Source organism: Myxocyprinus asiaticus, chromosome 37 (genome assembly GCF_019703515.2).
Source record: "Myxocyprinus asiaticus isolate MX2 ecotype Aquarium Trade chromosome 37, UBuf_Myxa_2, whole genome shotgun sequence".
NCBI classification, from domain to species: Eukaryota; Metazoa; Chordata; class Actinopteri; order Cypriniformes; family Catostomidae; genus Myxocyprinus; species Myxocyprinus asiaticus.
The window spans coordinates 9931534-9952260 of record NC_059380.1 but is presented as its reverse complement, the minus strand read 5'-3'; the positions used below and the strand labels follow the sequence as shown (position 1 = coordinate 9952260).

General features: G+C 38.7%; 1 protein-coding gene across 1 annotated transcript in view; it reads right to left on the bottom strand.

The window, feature by feature from the left end:
• The window catches only part of LOC127427968 (uncharacterized), a 75243-nt gene extending 66167 nt beyond the window's left edge, over nucleotides 1–9076 (bottom strand). Inside the window, exon 1 of the mRNA XM_051675973.1 lies at nucleotides 8779–9076. Coding sequence (XP_051531933.1) covers nucleotides 8779–8894 — 116 coding nt within the window. The 5' untranslated portion in view covers nucleotides 8895–9076. The remainder of the gene's footprint in view (nucleotides 1–8778) is intronic.
• Between the last annotated feature and the right edge of the window lie 11651 nt (nucleotides 9077–20727).

The following is a 20727-nucleotide window of genomic DNA, read 5'->3' as shown; positions in this document are numbered from 1 at the left end:
GGCGCAGTTCCCAAAAAAGCAATGTTATCTAAGTATGTGAAAAAACGTTTGTAAATTAACGAGAACTTTGACCCACTCATAAATCCATTAAGTGCAAATTAAACATATCTTTCTCGTATCTTTCACATTTATCAAAGACACTGGGACATTTAATAAATTGTATTAATATATTTTGGCTGTTATTTTGAACTATTTCATAGGATAAAAAATCTTTATGAAATCAATAGGTAGTCTCCGCAGTCTGTATGTGATGTGATAGGTCTACATTTACAAGACACATAATAAAGTATAATGTAACATTAGCCTTCTTTGATGAACATAATTATAATGGCAATAGAAATGTTCTTATTAAACAGATTATTTAAGAAGACATACACGAGTAATGTGACCCTGCAGTTTAAAACTTGAATAAATAAGCCTAAATAAATAATTAAAATATGGTTAACAAAGGAGATAGTAAGAGTGTGCAATGAGCGATTCCCTTTTCTCTATTCAGCCTCCTCCTCTTCTTCCTTCGTCCAATGGCTGATTCAAATCGGCTCGCCTATAGTCTTTTTACATGGCAGTAACAAATTATGTGATGGCAGTAAGTTTACAAGTGCATAGTTCCTAGAACTGTAACAGGAAGATCTACAGTATTAATATTTAGATAGGTCTATGAGTAGTTCAATACTGATGCCCGCCATTTAATTCTGTCCTGTGTGCATTTGTACAGTTTCCAGCCAAAGTAACAAAACTTTAGGCTACATGAGAGCCCTTTAAGTACTAAACCCCTTAAGCATTTAAAGGGAAAGTTCACCCAAAAATGAAAATTCTCTTATTATTTACTCACTCTCATGATGTCTCAGGTGTGTATGACTTTCTTTCTTCACCAGGACACATTTGAAGAAAAATTGAAAAATATCTTAGCTTATTAGATCCTTAAAATGCAAGTGAATGGCGATTTCTCTTTAGAAGCTCCAAAAATCACAGACAGTCAGCATAAACATCATCCATACGACTCAAGTGGTTAATGTCTTCTAAAGCGATATGATCACTTTTGGTGCGAAAAAAGACCAATATTTAAGTACATTTAACCATACTCCAATGATTCGGGTAAGCTTCAGGAGAGAGTAGAATCCAAACGGTCTCTCGTGTGATGTATTAGCATTGCCATGATACAGACGTAATAGCACGTTCTCCTCTCGGTTTAGACTATTGTGAATAAAGAAACAGATACAAATACAGGTCTAAACTAAAACCAACCAAGCTACTGTACAGCGTTCCTCCTCCTCACTTGTAAACAGCTCACGTGTTTCAAATGCCAATGCAATTACGTCACACGTGCTTACCGCTGCTGACAAGAAGCATTTAAATATTCATTTTGTTTCGCATCAAAAGTGACTATATCGCTTTAGAAGACATTAACCACTGGAGTCGTATGCTGACTGTCTGTTCAAAATCGCCATTCACTTGCATTTTAAGGATCTAATAAGCTAAGATATTTTCAATTTTTCTTCAAATGTGTTCTGATGAAGAAAGAAAGTCATACACACCTGGAAAATCATGTACGTGCTGGTTTGAGAAACAGGCATTACTCCAGTGTAAAATAACGAGCGACGTTAGTAAGGATGAACGGAAAAGCTTAAGTTGCAGCCTAATCTGGAAACCCAGCCTCTGTCTGTTTCGGCTTTCCATAGTTCAATGCACATTGTGTACAACTGACAGCAGGGACGCCGTTAGGATTTTTGAGCCCCCTGACAACTTTGCACTCTGGGTCCCCTATCTAATCGCAACCCGTACCACCTTTTTTTTTTCATTAAAAGTTATCATCAGTAATAAACATGTACATAATCATGATTGCACATTCCGTACGAGACACAAAAAAAATTATTGGAGTTTGAAAAATTTAAATAATGCATTTAATAGAAATAACTATACAATAAATACATGTCATTTTAGTGAGTTGAGACTGTGTTTCAAATGGAAATATAGAATTTTTTCTCTAAAATGTATATTAGGTCAAAAATGACTCGGCATCTAGTTTTTAAGACATAATTTTTACATGAAATTGTCTTTGATCTGCCGCTTCAGGTATTCCTTAAGATGTCTTCTATCATTGTAGAGCCGAGGAGGGAGGGGCCGGGCTGGAATGACACACGCCCGGTCCCCAATCAGCCTGATGGGGCGCGCGAGGGATAAAGGTTGCCGGGGACGACAGTTCGAGAGAGAGAGAATTACAGGCAGCTGTACTGTGTGTGTTTATGGTTGTGTGTGTTTTTGTTTAAGTTTATTATTAAACTATTATTTATATTCTCAAGCCGGTTCTCGCCTCCTCCTTTCCCTCCAACCCCCATACACTGGTGCCGAAACCTGGGAGGGAGGAGGGATGCCTGTCGCAGAGTCCTCGTCACTGCCGGCCACCCAGCGGAGCGCCGCTGCCATCCGCCGGGGGACGGAGTAGCCCGACCACCCGGACGCAGGGAACGGCCGCCGTCCACGAGGCGAGTGGGGACTGGGCTCTCCGACCGCCTGGAGCGATGGAGCCACTGCCACGGGCAGAGGAGTGCCCTGCCGTCCCCTAGAAATGCAGAGGGGTCGAGAGAAGACTGCCGTCCACGGTAGGGCCGCTGCCAGGGGCGGAGGAGTGTCCCCATGGGACGCCGGGAATGCGGAGGGGAGTTCTGTCCGCTAGGGGTCGGAGGTCTGACTCTGGTCTGCCCGGGGAGGAGCGGCTGCCGTCCGCCTGAGAGGGTGGAGGAGTGATCGAGGACTACGCGACAGCGCATCAGAGAACCGGTGAGTGAGTTTCTTTTTCTCTCTCTCCTCTCTCTCTCTCTGTTGCTCCATGTTGGCCTTTCCCTTGCCTATTTTGTTGTTTTTTTTGTTGTTGTTTTTCCCCTCCTGTCTCCTCCCAGGTCGAGAAAGGCGGGAATAACCCGTCGGCAGTCGGGGCGCAAGGCACGCCCCCCGGAGAGGAAGGGGGGATGTACGTCATGCCGGAGGCTCCCCGGCCTGAGGCAACGCTGGGAGGAGTGTAGAGCCGAGGAGGGTGGGGCCGGGCTGGAATGACGCACGCCCGGTCCCCAATCAGCCTGATGGGGCACGCGAGGGATAAAGGAGGCCAGGGATGACAGTTCGAGAGAGAGAGAATTACAGGCAGCTGTACTGTGTGTGTTTTATGGTTGTGTGTGTTTTTGTTTAAGTTTATTATTAAACTATTATTTATATTCTTTCCCTCGAACCCCCTTACAATCATGCACTAACTCTTTTCAAATTTAGTTGAATATTTTATTTTTTGGTACTTAAATGTGGATGGACCAAGTCAACACAGTTTCCAATATCAAGACACATCAAAATGCAAGTCGCGAGCACTCTTGCATGCACGCTCATACGTATGAGTGCTGGAAAGCAGCCGCCAACAAGACACTGACTTGAGTTGGTACTGAATTGAGACTGTATTTGAAATTATCGATACCATAGAAAGTATATTTATATTTTAGTATCAACTTAATACTAAAGCACTGATCCTTTTGACATCACTAAGAGAGAATAAAAACATTCGGGGCTTTACTGAAAACATTCGGGGCTTAAGCCCCGTTAGCCCACCCATAGCGCCGCCCATGACCTTTCGTCTGCATTTCAATTCACATTTGTGTTTTGATTTTGGTGTGAATAGCCCTTTTATAGTGTAAATGCATGCAGCAGATCATATGCAGAAGGAAGATGAGCCTTCTTTTTGCATATTAACATGCATTAGTTAAATACATATATTTTTATTGTTCACAAGAACAATCTCACATTGTTCCAGCAAACATAAGGTAGCTGATTGAACTGAATTAAACAGACTATGGACAGTTTCATTAGAATGCAAATTGACCTCTCTGTGTCATGTTTATAAAAAAATATATGCTTGATTCACTCTATTACTGGAACATTTTAGGTCATTCACATTCCCTGCAGAACATTGCCAACATCATTTTGGTATGTGCAGATGCACTTTAAAAAAACAAAAAAAAAAAAATTTTTTTCTTTTTTTAAGAAAAATGGGATCTGTGATTTTGTTTTAGCAGATTATTTCTTTTGACTATTTGGTTATGTCAAGACATGTGTCTTAACATATAAATAAAATAATTATTTTTTAATTATTTATATTTAGAAAAATATATACATTTATATGAAGAAACAAACAGTAAGAGAACACTTTTGACTATAATTTTGAGTTTTTGAAGTAGTGTTATCGTAAACAAAAACTAAATCTGAAACATTTTTGTTAAATGAAATAAAAATTAAAACTGAAAAGATTGGACAAACTGAAACTAAACTAAAATACTTTTTCATAACTCAAAACCAAACTAAAATAAAATAAAAATGACCTTGAATTAATTTATTTTTAGTTTTTTATACACAGTAGGGTGAAAATGCGCAAAGTGGGACACTTTTGAAAATTGTACTTTTGTTGTTGTTGTTGTTGTCACTTTTAATTATGATCCAAATGTCACATAACCTGACATTATACATTTATAGAAAGCTCTCCTATCTTAGTCAAAAGCAAAAATTAAGAAATACTCAATACTGGGAAGAAAAACCTCTGGAGACCCTCTTTTGACTAAATCCAGTGGGACAGAGGAAAATTTATTTATTAAATTAATTAGTATATTTTCTTACACACTTTCACATCACATATCATCATGTGGAAAATTTACAAAAATTAAGTCAACTTTTACTTTATCACCTTCAAAAGATTTGCCTCAAATTTCTCTCATTTTCTTTACCATCGCTTTTCCCACCGGTGGTCATGAAATGAGCCTCACATCCTGGTGTAAATCATCTATTTAAAACCTCAAAAAGTTAATTGTTTACTTCTCAAAGATTAGTTTAGTAATGATTCTTAACCATTTATGGAAATACATTTGGATACAATAGGGGTCAAACTTAACTGTCCCACTTTACCCATCTTCACCCTATGCTATACAATTTGAAACATTTACAAACCACATTAATTAAACAAGAAAGTGCCACTATGTAGAGGTAACACAAGGTTGCTCTGAGAAATTCAAAGACATTAGATGTTTCAAATCAGGGGTTCTCAATGGGTACTGCCCCCCAGTTGGTGTTCAAAGAATTCCAGGGGGCACTGAGAGCAAATTAGTAGAGAGGGGATTTAGGTTACAAATGGGGGGTGTTTATCAGTCATGTTAATCAAATCTATCATCAAGTTCTTGTTTGCATTCAAATGTTTATCTAGACTCCATTATACGGGTTGGTATGCATTTGTACCAAGGTTCATCTGATTCTGAAGTCTAGCAACGCATCAGATGTATCTGGTTTAGCAGCATCAAATAGACAGGCGAAGTCACAACCTCCACTAATGCACCTGTATGGCTCTGTAGGTGAATACAGCTCAATGGACAGAGCAGTGTGAGCACAAAGCAGGTGCATCTTAAGCTCTTAAACGCACACCTCTGATCATTGCAGCACTGTGAGCAAGGCCGTAACCACAATATACTTTGAGGGGGTCAAATCCCCTCCAATAATCAGATATGGCCAAATTGTCATAGATTCATAATACATATTATCATATCACTAATTCAGCTCTATTCAATTTGACATAGGCTACATTAGGGGAGTGAGGGAATAGAATACATTTTTGTTACAACTTTTAAATGTTTATATTTTTTATTTATTGTTTTTACCTGTTTAGTGTAGGCCTACTGTTGGTAATTACAAAAATGCCATCATTTGTTTTATAGAAATCATGTTACATCTAACCACAATGGTGAAGAAGATCCATGCTTCCATGTGTTTACTATGTACTGTTACAAATACCACTGTTAAAACTATAAAAATAAATAGATAAATACATTAAAATGTTCATAAGGGAAAATGCAAAATACACTATTTTTGTTTAGATGAAACAGAAATGTAAATGTAAATCCTAAAAAAAATAATAGGCTAAAATATTTGTGTTTGAGTGTAAGAAAATATAACTGATTTTGTTTGCCTTCAGAAATTCCAAGAGATTACTCATTTTGAACAATAAGAACCTGATGAAAGAAGTTCCAACTCAGTCACACTTTTAGAATAATTTAGTAACATAAATTAGGTGCTAAGTTTTACTTTTTACAGATGTTATAGATAACCTTACTGTTGTTGATATGAGTAAATTTACATCTACATCCAAATCAAAATCAATGCTGTAATGTAGAATGAGCATTTCAGTGGGACAAAATAGGCAATATTATTGATATTTTCACTTATTTTTGGAAATATAATAACAATACCACTTTTATTATTAGTTTCCGTCTTTGCATTTTCATTTTATAGGCCCCAGATACAGCCCTCCATCTGCCTAAATGTAAGAAATGCAAGGTTTCTTATGCATAAGCCTGCTGAATTTATTAACAAATCTTTAAAATTATGCAATGCATCGATGTTGCATCAAGCAAATTAAGCAAATAATACAAATGTTGAGTTTTGTGTTTTATGTTTTGAAGGGAACGAAGTAGGGGGGCATTCATCAAAAAAGGTTGAGAACCACTGTTTTAAATGATACCAGTAAATGCTTTAGCTTTGGCAGACATAAAATACTAAAACTAAAATAAAAATAACTAAACCGAAACTAGAAAAGACTGAGAAAATGAAAACTAAACAAAATTGAAATGACAAATTGAATATAAAAAAGAAATGAAAACTAAATTAAAAATCCAAAACTGTAATAACCTTGTGTTGAAGACATGACCTAGTGGATTATGCTCATGCTCTGACACATTGCATGGTGGCACTTATGTGGTTTAAATCTGACTGAATCATTTCCTGTCAATGCTCCTCTATCCTCTTATAAAAGTTCTACTCCCTTATGGTCCATCTGTTGAAATGTGCACAAAACTATGTGACATAATTTTGGAATGACTGGTAACTTGAGAGAAGGTACTGCTGACATTTAGCTCAGTCCTCATAAGGGTCAATACTTACTTGATATTTAGTTATATTACATTCCCAAAGTAATGTAATTTAAAAGTATTGACATCATCAGTATAAAATAACACACAAAACTAAATTCAGAGGGGCCATCCATGATAGTACACAATGGTTTTGTAGTACAGTTATTTTTCGTACTCACTTTTTTCTATTTCCAATTTATCCCAAAAAACAGATTACTGTGCCAGTTTTTGTGGAACGCCATCTATCAAATGGAGGCTTGATCAGGCATATGGATCGATTCAAATCACTTTCATGCCCTTGTTTCAGTGACCTTCTAGATCAAGAGCTTTGTAGTGTAGCAAACTCTATAATACTGTTTGCAGCTGTAGCTTGAGACACTTTATCATATCAACTAAATTACACAGAGCAGAATTACTGGGTGTCTGAAAAAATAATGGATGCATAAAACAACATACCATATTGAATGCTTACTTGTATAGTGTACGTTTACAATGTAAAGCCGAAAACTTACAGTTTTGATGCCAAAGAGCTATTTCTACCTGATCTGACTCTAAAAAATACTTTTATTCAAATGAAGTCAGACTGGTGAATTTATATTAAATAATATTTTTTCACTTTAATATAAACAGTTAATTTAAATGTTACCACATAGCGTACATTTTAGGTTACCTGATAAAACATTTTAAAAGAGTATTTTAAAGCTTTGTTGTGGTTATTTTTGCATTGAATATATGATTGCAGTTTTGATTGAATGTCAAGTACTGTGTATGTTGCAACATTCCTTATATATCATGGAGTACATATACAGTCTCTCTCTCTCTCTCTCTCTCTCTCTCTCTGTGTGTGTATATATATATATATATATATATATATATATATATATATATATATATATATATATATATATATATATACACTATATTGCCAAAAGTATTCGCTCACCCATCCAAATAATTGAATTCAGGTGTTCCAATCACTTCCATGGCCACAGGTGTATAAAATGAAGCACCTAGGCATGCAGACTGCTTCTACAAACATTTGTGAAAGAATGGGCCGCTCTCAGGAGCTCAGTGAATTCCAGCGTGGTACTGTGATAGGATGCCACCTGTGCAACAAGTCCAGTCGTGAAATTTCCTCGCTACTAAATATTCCACAGTCAACTGTCAGTGGTATTATAACAAAGTGGAAGCGATTGGGAATGACAGCAACTCAGCCACGAAGTGGTAGGCCACGTAAAATGACAGAGCGGGGTCAGCGGATGCTGAGGCGCATAGTGCGCAGAGGTCGGCAACTTTCTGCAGAGTCAATCGCTACAGACCTCCAAAGTTCATGTGGCCTTCAGATTAGCTCAAGAACAGTGCGTAGAGAGCTTCATGGAATGGGTTTCCATGGCCGAGCAACTGCATCCAAGCCATACATCACCAGTGGTGTAAAGCACGCTGCCACTGGACTCTAGAGCAGTGGAGACGCGTTCTCTGGAGTGACGAATCACGCTTCTCCATCTGGCAATCTGATGGACGAGTCTAGGTTTGGCGGTTGCCAGGAGAACGGTACTTGTCTGACTGCATTGTGCCAACTGTGAAGTTTGGTGGAGGGGGGATTATGGTGTAGGGTTGTTTTTCAGGAGCTGGGCTTGGCCCCTTAGTTCCAGTGAAAGGAACTCTGAATGCTTCAGCATACCAAGAGATTTTGGACAATTCCATGCTCCCAACTTTGTGGGAACAGTTTGGAGATGGCCCCTTCCTGTTCCAACATGACTGCGCACCAGTGCACAAAGCAAGGTCCTTAAAGACATGGATGAGCGAGTCTGGTGCGGAAGAACTTGACTGGCCTGCACAGAGTCCTGACCTCAACCCGATAGAGCACCTTTGGGATGAATTAGAGCGAAGACTGCGAGCCAGGCCTTCTCGTCCAACATCAGTGTCTGACCTCACAAATGCGCTTCTGGAAGAATGGTCAAAAATTCCCATAAACACACTCCTAAACCTTGTGGAAAGCCTTCCCAGAAGAGTTGAAGCTGTTATAGATGCAAAGGGTGGGCCGACGTCATATTAAACCCTATGGATTAAGAATGGGATGTCACTTAAGTTCATATGCGTCTAAAGGCAGATGAGCGAATACTTTTGGCAATATAGTGTATATATATATATATATATATATACACACACACACTGGAAGTCAAAAGTTTGGAATAATGTACAGATTTTGCTCTTATGGAAAGAAATTGATACTTTTATTCACCAAAGTGGAATTCAACTGATCACAATGTATAGTCAGCACATTACTGATGTAAAAAATAGCACCTTCACTATTTGAAAAAGTAATTTTTGATCAAATCTAGACAGGCCCCATTTCCAGCAGCCATCACTCCAAAACCTTATCCTTGAGTAATCATGCTAAATTGCTAATTTGGTACTAGAAAATCATTTGCCATTATATCAAACACAGCTGAAAGCTATTTGGTTCGTTAAATGAAGCTTAACATTGTCTTTGTGTTTGTTTTTGAGTTGCCACAATATGCAATAGACTGGCATGTCTTAAGGTCAATATTAGGTCAAAAATGGCAAAAAAGAAACAGCTTTCTCTAGAAACTCGTCAGTCAATCATTGTTTTGCGTACACTACAGTCTTCAAAGACAACTGGTTCTAACAAGGACAGAAAGAGATGTGGAAGGCAAGATGTACAACTAAACAAGAGGACAAGTACATCAGAGTCCTTAGTTTGAGAAATAGATACCTCACATGTCCTCAGCTGACAGCTTCATTGAATTCTACCCGCTCAACACCAGTTTCATGTACAACAGTAAAGAGAAGACTCAGTGGTGCAGGCCTTATGGGAAGAATTGCAAAGAAAATGCCACTTTTGAAACAGAAAAAGAAAAAGTTAGAGTGGGCAAAGAAACACAGATATTGGACAACAGATAATTGGAAAAGAGTGTTATGGATCTTAACCCCATTGAGCTTTTGTGGGATCAGCTAGACTGTAAGGTGCGTGAGAAATACCAGACAAGACCACATCTATGGCAAGTGCGACAGGAAGCGTGGGGGTGAAATGTCACCTGAGTATCTGTACAAACTGACAGCTAGAATGCCAAGGATCTGCAAGGCTGCCATTGATGCACGTGGAGGATTTTTTGATGAAAACTCTTTGAAGTAGTTTAAAAAGTTCTGAACATTTTTTTTTTTTCAAATTGTAATAGTAATTTTTCACGTTACTAATGTCCTGACTATACATTGTGATCAGATGAATGCTACTTTGGTGAATAAAAGTACCAATTTCTTTCCATAAGAGCAAAATCTATACATAATTCCAAACTTTTGACCGCCAGTGTATGTGTCTACATTAGACTATAAGGACAGATGAAGGGTGGGGGTTGGGCCAACACAATGTCTCTAGTACCCCAAATGTCTCTTTCTTTCTTTCTATCTTTCTTTCTCCCTCATATCACCTCTTACAAGCCAGGCAGCTTCACATTTGTCTACGGTGTGTGCATTAAAGAGATGAGGTAGAACGGGACCATTTAAAGTTGATACATGTTGTTCTTTTGGGAATGCCGCCCCTTTGCAATTTATTGGAGAAAAAAGAAAGAGAGAGGAATAGCATTACAAAAAGCAGAATACATTTCCATTTAATCTGTCGATATAGAGTCATCTCTCCAGGGGAGTCTTTGATCTGAGATGCAAAGCTTGATTTAACTGTCAGTAGGTACTGCTTAGCGTTGTCTGGATAGTGTGGAGTGAGATTCAGACAGAAGATATACAGACACAAAGAGACATGCACAAAGTTCACACAAATGTCAGAAACTTTTCAGGAATCCTCCCAAGGTCCGAATTATACAGTTCTGAGTCTGAGTTTTTACTTTGGAGTAATACTTGGGTTTAAAAAATATCTGCTTACAGTAACAGGCAATCCTAGCACCAGTCAACAAATATTTGTCATGTGAAACGGTGTGGGAAGCTTGCCATCAGATATTTAGCAGAAAAGATTTATGTTTTTCTATTATGGTTTCTGATGCTTAAACAATTATTATTATTTTTTTTTTACTGAATACTAGTCAAAATATGCAAGTGTTATGATCATCATCCAATCACAATCAAATCCTCAACAACATCACAGCATAATTAAGCTGAATCATATAAGCAAGAGTTATTGCTTGTGTCTGAACATCAGCATGACTATGATTTAGCCGCAATATTAGAATACTATTATAATACAAAAATATTCAATAATACAAGATGTATTATAAACAAGTAATACTGAGTAACTTACATTTTACACACAAGAAGGCCAGTTACTTGCCAAAACTGGATCAATCTTTGCATGTCGCCAAGCTACGCACTGACTGACAGCCTGTCTGAAATACCACAAAAACAGACAAGCCAAATTAAATAAACAGTGAAGAGTCCCAGTGTTGTAATTCTGAATATCAGCTCTCTTAGAACACTGCTTGTCCAATCAGATTAGAGGATCAGAATTAACTGTTGTATAATATTAAATAAACTATAATTTAGTATTTCCATTTTTGCTGAAGAAAGCTGTTCCACTTAACTAACATTATTGTAATATAAAAACCAACATATGGATCTAAGGAGCCATTTCCCATCCTGATAGCATTTAAGACCATGTTGTTCAGTGTTAATTCATTATGCACTGAGGAGCATGTGACTGAACTTTTAACAAGGTCTGAAATCACCCAACTGAGGCCAGAGCGAATTCCATAAAAAAACGTACATTTTCTGGAGACTGGGGAATGTGTTATTTGTGAATGAGACATCTAATACAGTAATCCTAGCAGACACGATTGGAAATTGAATCGTAATTTAACAGGATGGGTTAGAGCATCACAGATTTCCAAAGTATGTTGAAGCAACAAACAGCATTACATTTCAAAAAGAAACAAATAAAACCCCTCAATCTATATACTTATCTAAAACTTTTTTGCAGCAAACAACTGGAACAATAAAAAGTAAGTGAATTAAATTTTCTGTAATTAATCCAGGTACATTGATTATGATCATATTCAAAAACAGATATTTTTACAGCATTTACATTAAAGTCAACTAATTTTTTACTTAAGATATGACTCAAAATCTAATACTTGAGACTTGACCTTCACTTGGAAAACAGTGACTTGGACCCATGTTGGTACTCATACACAAGTCTTTTTTAATCTTGTTTACTCCTAATCAGCCCTGAACAGTGGCAATTAAACCAGAAGAATCCCGTTATTTTAATTACTGACTTGCATACATAAACAGTATGTAAAAATCATGAAGCCAGGCTTGTAAGGAATGTTTGCATTATCAGTATGCCACAGTTTTGATTTGCTCTGAATTATCTGGCATGGTTATTATATGGATATATGACATGGTTTTAGGAGTCAGGCGATAATCCATTAAGAATGATACCCAGTTCTCTCAGTACAACTGGAAAATAGCCTTAATCAAATCATTACCCTCAAAGTGTATAAATTCACAACCCTGAATTCTGAGAGGAGAATTTGCAGATTACTAATGAAGTCGTTCGAATGTTGGTCACACTACAAATCATGCATTTAATCATAATGCAAGTGTTAGTTCACACCACGGGTAATGTAATGGCAAAGAAAATGACCCACAATTCTATATGACAAAAAAAAAAAAAAAAGGACACTTTAAACACTTGCGTAGGCTCTGTGGTAAATCAGAAAGAGATATGCTAAATCTCTGTGCATTGCCAGGGGGATGAAGGGCATGCTTGTCTTGAACCACAATGTGTTTGCTTATACAATATATACAACTCGCGACATGAGAAAAGGACGTGTAAAAATGATTAAAATACCACTACAGCATTGTCTGACTACACAAGCACAAGACAATGAAGCAATAAACCATAAAAAATACAATTGCTTTGTGCTTAACATCAAAACAATGTGCGATGCACAACTATTCAGGTATTGTACGTTATCACAAACTGGATAACATACCTTACAATATTTCAGTAATTTATGTCCATGATCATTTTAAATACTGTTTAACAAAATAATTTACTTTTTGGGGTATTTCTTGTGTGGGTTTAAAAATTAGGTTAATTATCATGTAGTTACACAGTTATAATACAGTAATTATAGGCATATATGTGAATTACAATGTTGTTTATTGTGTTCTTTCATGTGCTTTTTTAAAGATTTGCAATCAGAAAACAGAGGAAAAGGCAAATGCATGTGAAGGAATCTGTGTTGGTTTGCCACTGTACATCTGCTTTTCATTTCAATTTTACAATTTACATCATACAGTCAGTGCTGTATTTAGAAATTATTAGACTCTAACAGCAATGCACATATGCAGCATGTGTGGCTGTTGGCACACATATAAACAAGACAGATGTCATTCACATGGAACATTTACCTAACAATAAACATAATCCAATGATCAGATGTGACAGACTGAGTATTTAAAGCCATTAGTGGTGACACAAAAATGGTCTGTTGGTTAATCTGTGCCTGGTGAATGAGTGTGGTTTCTAGATAAGGGAATATTGGCACAATGTAGAACATATAATGTAGATGCTTACATTATGTACGCACCTGGCTAATAGTCAAATCTCACAGACTTGCATTGAAGTAGTGACTCATATTTTGATTAACGGAATATCCCAGGGACTCTGGGATGCACTCTTTTGACTTGATCCAGCAAGAAATCACCTACTAACTACCTAGCACACCATAGCAGCCACCTAGCAATGCATCAAAACCTCACAGAACACCTTAGCAACTGCATAGCAACCCCTTGCTAAGCATCCACAACACCCATCATGATGGAAAAGCAAGCACCACTCATATTTTCTACAGAAATGAAAAATGGTCTGATTAAAAACATATTAAACAAATCAGACAGAGTCAGAGCACTTACTAGGACACAAACAGCAAGCAAGTACTATTAGATGCTGTGTGTAATTTATCTAGATTGACAGCCACCCCTTTTAGTGGGAAAAGCAAATAAAAAAAACCCCTGCATGCTAGAAAACTATGAAAATTTGCTCTTTCTTTTCTCAGGTATATGCTTTTATCATGACAAAGAAAACCAACAAATGCAAAATGCTGAAATAAAATCATGGTGACTTTGCTAGATGTCATGGTTTAGGATCCAAAGACAAGAAATAAAAAAGACTCTGAATTGTTTCAGACCAAGAGATTCATACATCATCCTTTCCTTATAAGTCAAATATATTATGCATACTAACTGAAAATTTACATTCAAGAAGGCCTACAGCATCAAGTTATGGAGGCTGCAATTTAAATACTGTATGTTCACCTCAAAGGACCTTTCTGACACTCAGTAGAAGATTAACTGTTTTCATTAGGGGACTATTTTCAACATTATTGGGAGGAAACTTACCAATTTAATAATTTTGACAGTGTCCTCATCAAACTTGCCTTCTAACAATTTACCCCCCTCTACCTTGTCACTGCCTACTCAGAAATGCCAAAAAGCTTGCAGTCATCTACATATATATATATATATATATATATATATATATATATATATATATATATTTTTTTTTTTTTTTTTTTTTTTTTACCAATATCAGAGCATGCAGTACATTTCTAGAATGCTAGATATAGTATGCACTTTCTTTTAGCATATATTACAATCTAGTATGCCCTACATTTTACGCACATTTGTTGGCATTCATTATTGGAGGGCTTATGGAGGGCTTTTTCTTCACAGCGTATTGTTGAGTAAACAAAGTATCAAAGCAAATAAGATGTGTCATGACAACAGATTAAGACTGACAGATGAAGGGAGAAGACAACACAACATATTGGAGGCTTTCGAGTTTCACATTCTCCTATAATTCATTAATGTTCCGAAAGTGCCTAGAATTAAAAAGACCAAAAAAAACAAACAAAAAAAATCCTGTAATTATGAAAATATTAAACAGGAAAACGGAGGTGTAGGACAGCCACTATTGGAAGAATATAAAGTTCTTGATACACTTCAGACACAATTCCAGAGATACAGCTACAGTACACACACACACTAGTAACAAGATTAGATGTCCTGGCTGCCATTAAAGCCATTCTGCTTCAAGTCCAAATGCAGACCGACAGAGTAATAAGTGTTGTAGAACTTTCTTTCTTTCTTGGAACACAACAGGAGAGGTTTTAAAGTATGTTCATGCTGCTCTCTTCCACACAATAAAAGTGGATGGGAACCAGGGTCAAGGGTCAAGCTCTTTACCTCTTCTATATTATACAAAGACACTTTGCCCGGAGCTAGTTTTCTTTTAATTCTGCTCTAATCAATGTTTTATTTTAATTTTTTATAGAGGCAATACCCACCTTAAATCACCAGGTAAAAACAGATATGTTCTACAGTTTAAATTCATTCATTTTCAGCCCCATAAAAAAAGGGATTTCCCCTAAAGGAAGGTCACAATAAAGGCTTAGTTGAATTAGTATTGAACCATATGGGATGGTTTGACAATTTCCGCACCAGGTTGCACTCAGCTATGTTTGTGCATTTCTGCTTTCACATCCCCCGCAATGTATAGTTATTCCTCTAGCATCGACATTTGTATTCTGAGACTGTCTGTTTATGATGGTGTATCCTGGCAACCATGGGCCAACTGGCACCAGGAGAGCAGTGTGCTGGCAGAGGTGGCTATACTGCAGCAGAGGCCATGAGGAAAGCACCTACCTACACAGCAAGTGGCGTGTTAAAGATGGTAAATCGTGAAGGGGGAAGGCCACCTAATAGAGGGTTGTGTTTGCACATGGGTATGTTCAGCACATACAATAGTCGTAAGAAAGGTGACACACTGACTCTGGCATTATGGTGTACAGCATGAATGGAGAATGCAGGGTGGAAAATTACAGCATGCTATCATTGAGTGACAGTGGATGTGCAAATAAGGAAAGATTTGCATCTAGATTTATCATAAGTTGAAGTTTGCTTTAAACCACAACTTTGAAGCCTTTTACATTTGTAGTATTGGGGAAGCTTTGAAACTGTATCCCAAGATACAAGCTACTCATAACTTAAAATAAACTACAGTCAAGATACAATTTTTTTTTAAAAAAAAAGCAACATTGACATTTGTTTTCTGGCACCTAGCTCGAGTCTGTGTTTGTAGCCTGCTAGCTTTTTTAGCATCACTTATCTATCTGTTTTCAGCTTTTAATCTTTAATATCTGCCATTTTTCAGCATGCATCAGGTTTTCCCCCGCATTATTCTCTTATCACGATTTAACTGCATGCATTTTTCCACGTGCATCCGCTTTCTATTTTTATCGCGAATAAACTGCGTGCATTTTACAGTGTGCACCCTTTTTTCATCTGTGTTACACATATTATTGCATCGACCACAAAGCACCGCTTATCAAGAACAACCATAGCAACAAACAATTGCGTGAGGGATTCTCATCCATCTCAAACCCTCGCCGCTCAGGAACAACCAACAACAACAAACAGTTGTGGTAAGTCATGGCATCCACTCATATTAGTGCTTCCACATGTTCAATATAGCTTCTTCTGTCAGCAGTGAGGGATTCACATGTGATAATGTAAGGAATTATTAAGGCTGACGGAGAAGATTAATGAGTTAAAGACCCGTATCCGAATGCTAGTGGAGGTCAGTGAGAAAGAGAAGCTGGTAGATACTGTTTTGGATGCGAATAGTACAGCGAGCAACACACACACTTTGGTTCTGGCTGTAGAGCCCCCGCAGCAGGGCGTTTGGGTAACGTCTCGGTGGCATACTCGCTCAGCAAAGCGACACCACTCTCCTGTACCTGTTCTATTCTATTGTAAGGAACGTGGTAATAGAGACTCCAGCCACCATCGTTAAACGCATTTCGGGTACCAGAGCGTCTGACATCAGATCAAATTTACAAGTGCTGGCTAATGCTAAACGTAGATTTTCTAAAATTGTTATTCATGTCGGCACTGATGATGTCCGACTTTGCCAGTTGGAGATCACTAGAGATAATATTAAAGAGGTGTACGAACTTGCAAAAATGATGTCAGACACTGTAATATGCTCTGGCCCCCTCCCTGCTCATTGTGGTGATGAGGTTTATAGTAGATTAGTGTCACTGAACGGTTGGATGTTTGAGTGGTGTCCAGAGAATAGCATAGGATTTACAGAAATTTGAAAGAGTTTTTGGGGTAGACCTGACCTGCTAAAGAGAGACAGACTCCATCCCTCAAGGGAAGGTGCCGCTCTCCTCTCTTTTATTTTTTATTTTTTGGGGATTTTTCCCCTTTTTCTCCCAATTTGGAATGCCCAATTCCCAATGCGCTGTAAGTCCTCGTGGTCGCATAGTGATTCGCCTCAGTCCGGGTGGCGGAGGACGAATCCCAGTTGCCTCCGTATCTGAGACAGTCAACCCGCGCATCTTATCACGTGGCTTGTTGAGCGCATTGCCACGGAGACATAGCGTGTGTGGAGGCTTCACGCCATCCACCGCGGCAACCACGCTCAATTCACCATGCGCCCCACCGAGAACAAACCACATTATAGCGACCACGAAGAGGTTACCCCATGTGACTCTACCCTCCCTAGTAACCGGGCCAATTTGGTTGCTTAGGAGACCTGGCTGGAGTCACTCAGCACGCCCTGGGATTCGAACTAGTGAACTAGCAAACTCCAGGGGTATTTTACCACTGAGCTACCCAGGCCCCCCTGCTCTCCTCTCTAGTAATTTGGCTCATAGTCTTAATAATGATAGTATCTGACTTACTGGGGCCCAGGTCAGGAAGTAGACAAACTGGCTAATCCGAATGTCTGCTAGCTGCCTTGAGACGTCACACAGGTCACATAAACTACAACATAGAGAGTGTATCACCTAGATATCATATAGAGACTGTGTCTGTTCCCCCGAACTACCAAACACAAAATAAAAAAAAACAAAATTTGAAAATAAACATCATATAAAGATAGGGCTACTAAATATTAGATCTCTTTCAACCAAAGCACTAATTGTAAATGAAATTATTAGAAATCATAGTTTGGATGTGCTCTGTTTGACTGAAACCTGGCTTAAACCAGATGAATATATTAGTTTAAATGAATCTATTCCCCCAGGTTATTGTTATAAAAATGAGCCTTGTCTGAAGGGTCGAGGAGGAGGTGTTGCTACAATTTACAGTGATGTTTTTGGTATTACTCAAAGGACAGGATATAAGTTTAAGTCTTTTGACCTAATAATGCTTAATGTAACACCATCAGATGTATATAAAAAATATCTGTCGTCTTTTGCCCTTGCTACAGTATATAAATCACCCAGGCCTTATTCTTATTTCCTTGGTGAATTCGCAAATTTTCTATCAGATCTAGTAGTTACTGTAGATAGAGCTTTAATTGTTGGTGACTTCAACATTCACATAGATATTGAAAATGACACATTGGGGTTAGCATTTATCGATATTCTCATCTCTCTTGGAGTCAGACAAAATGTGACTGGACCAACTCATCGCCATAATCATACGCTAGATTTAATTCTGTCATATGGAGTTGATGTTGATACTATAGAAATTCTACTGCAGAACGATGACATCTCAGATCATTACCTTACCTCTTGTATGCTGCGATCATCTAATGTTACTCAATCTACACCACGTTATCGTTCAGGTAGAACAATTCTTTCGACCACTAAAGATAGCTTCACTAATAATCTTACAGATCTATCTCATACACTCAGTAAGCCCCAAAGTCTTGAAGAACTTGATGAAATAACAGAAAATATAAATAAAATCTTCTCTAGGGACCTGGGTAGCTCAGCGAGTACTGACGCTGACTACCACCCTTGGAGTTGTGAGTTCGAATCCATGGTGTGCTGAGTGACTCCAGCCAGATCTCCTAAGCAACCAAATTGGCCCGGTTGCTAGGGAGAGTAGAGTCACATGGGGTAACCTCCTCATGGTCACAATTAATGGTTCTCGCTCTCAATGGGGCACGTGGTAAGTTGTGCATGGATCGCGGAGAGTAGCATGAGTCTCCACATGCGGAGTCTCCACGGTGACATGCACAACGAGCCATGTGATAAGATGCATGGATTGACGGTCTCAGAAGCAGAGGCAACTGAGACTTGTCCCCCACCTCCCGGATTGAGATGAGTAACCGCGCCACCATGAGGACCTACTAAGTAGTGGGATTTAAAGAAAATGAAAGAAAATGAAAGAAAAAAGCCCAGCACCATGGTACAATGTTCACACTCACGCTCTCAAGAGAGCAGCTTGGAAAATGAAGCACAAGTGAAAGAATACAAAATTAGAGGTATTTCTCAGTGCATGGAAGGATAGTGTCTGTAGCTACAGACAGGCACTAAAAACTGCCAGGTCAGCATATTTTAGCAAACTCATAGAAAATAACCAGAACTGTCCTAGGTGTTTATTCAGTACTGTGGCTAAATTGGTTAGATAAAGCCTTAACTGAATCAGATATTCCATTGCAGCACAATAGAAATGACTTCATGAATTTCTTTACTGATAAAATGGAATAATCATAAATAAAATTGGAATAATGCAATCATCTGTCACAGTACCTCAGAAAACAGTGTCTCATAATTTTCCACACGTGAAACTTTCTCTGTCTTAGGTCATGAAGAGCTAACAAAACTTATTGAAACATCAAAAGCCACAACATAAATGTTAGATCCAATACCAACTATGCTCTTAAAAGAGGTATTCCCTGTAATCTCAGAACCTCTTCTTAATATAATTAACTCCTCACTATCCTTAGGACATGTCCCAAGAAACTTTAAAATGACAGTTGTCAAAACGCTTATTAAGAAGCAACAACTTGATCCTGGAGAATTGGCTAATTATAGACTGATTTCAAATCTCATGTTTATGTCGAAAATACTAGAAAAGGTTGTGTATATATATATATATATATATATATATATATTTATAACTAAAAGAGCCGCTTATGTGTTCGTGTCTTTTTAAAGATGTCGTTCCGTAAGTGTCCCTTGTGCGAGAAGCACATCATGCCGTCAGATCAGCATGAGAGCTGCATTCACTGTCTGGGCCGTGCCCATGCAGAGTCAGTTCTCATGGATACAGACTACCTTAATTTTGAGGGCATGAGTCTCAAGATGCTTCGCTCACAAATCACCCTCATTCTGAGGGATGATTCAGCCTCCCACGCCCTCCCACCTGCCTCTTCTGTTACACCCAAGGGATCACACGAGGAAGCATGGCAGGGCCGCAAGTTCAAGCAGGATATATTTGAGGTAGTCCTCATGCCGGCACACACACTGCGGAGGAGACCCCTACCGGCAGCTAAAACACGGCGGGGTCAAAGATAAAACCGCCGTCTGCGAGCGGGGATGGGCTCACTGCCGACCACCTGGAGCAGGAGAACCGCTGCCAGGGGTGGAGGAGACCCCTACCATCCACCAAAACTCGGCGGGGCGTTCCGTCCATCAGGGGCCGGAGGACTACCTCCGATCCTCCCGGAGAGGAGAGGCTGTCATCCACTAGAGAGTGGAGGAGTAACCGAGGACCAGGCTACGGCGTATCAGAGAACCGGTGAGTAGGTTTTATCCCTCTCTCTCTCTCTCCCACTATTGCTCTGTTTTGGCCTTTCCCTCTCTTTTTTTCTTTGTTGTTTTTCCCTCCCCTTGTCTCCCTCCCAGGTCCGAGAAGGTGGGGAAGACCTGCCGACAGGCGGGGCCGGAAGGGTACATCATGCCGGGGGCTCCCCGGCCTGAAGCAAAGGAGGGAAGAGAATGGCAAGGAGGAGGGTGAATCAGGCTAATCAAGCCGACAAGAGGGATAAAGGTGGCTGGAGGCAGCAGTTCGGCAGAGAGAG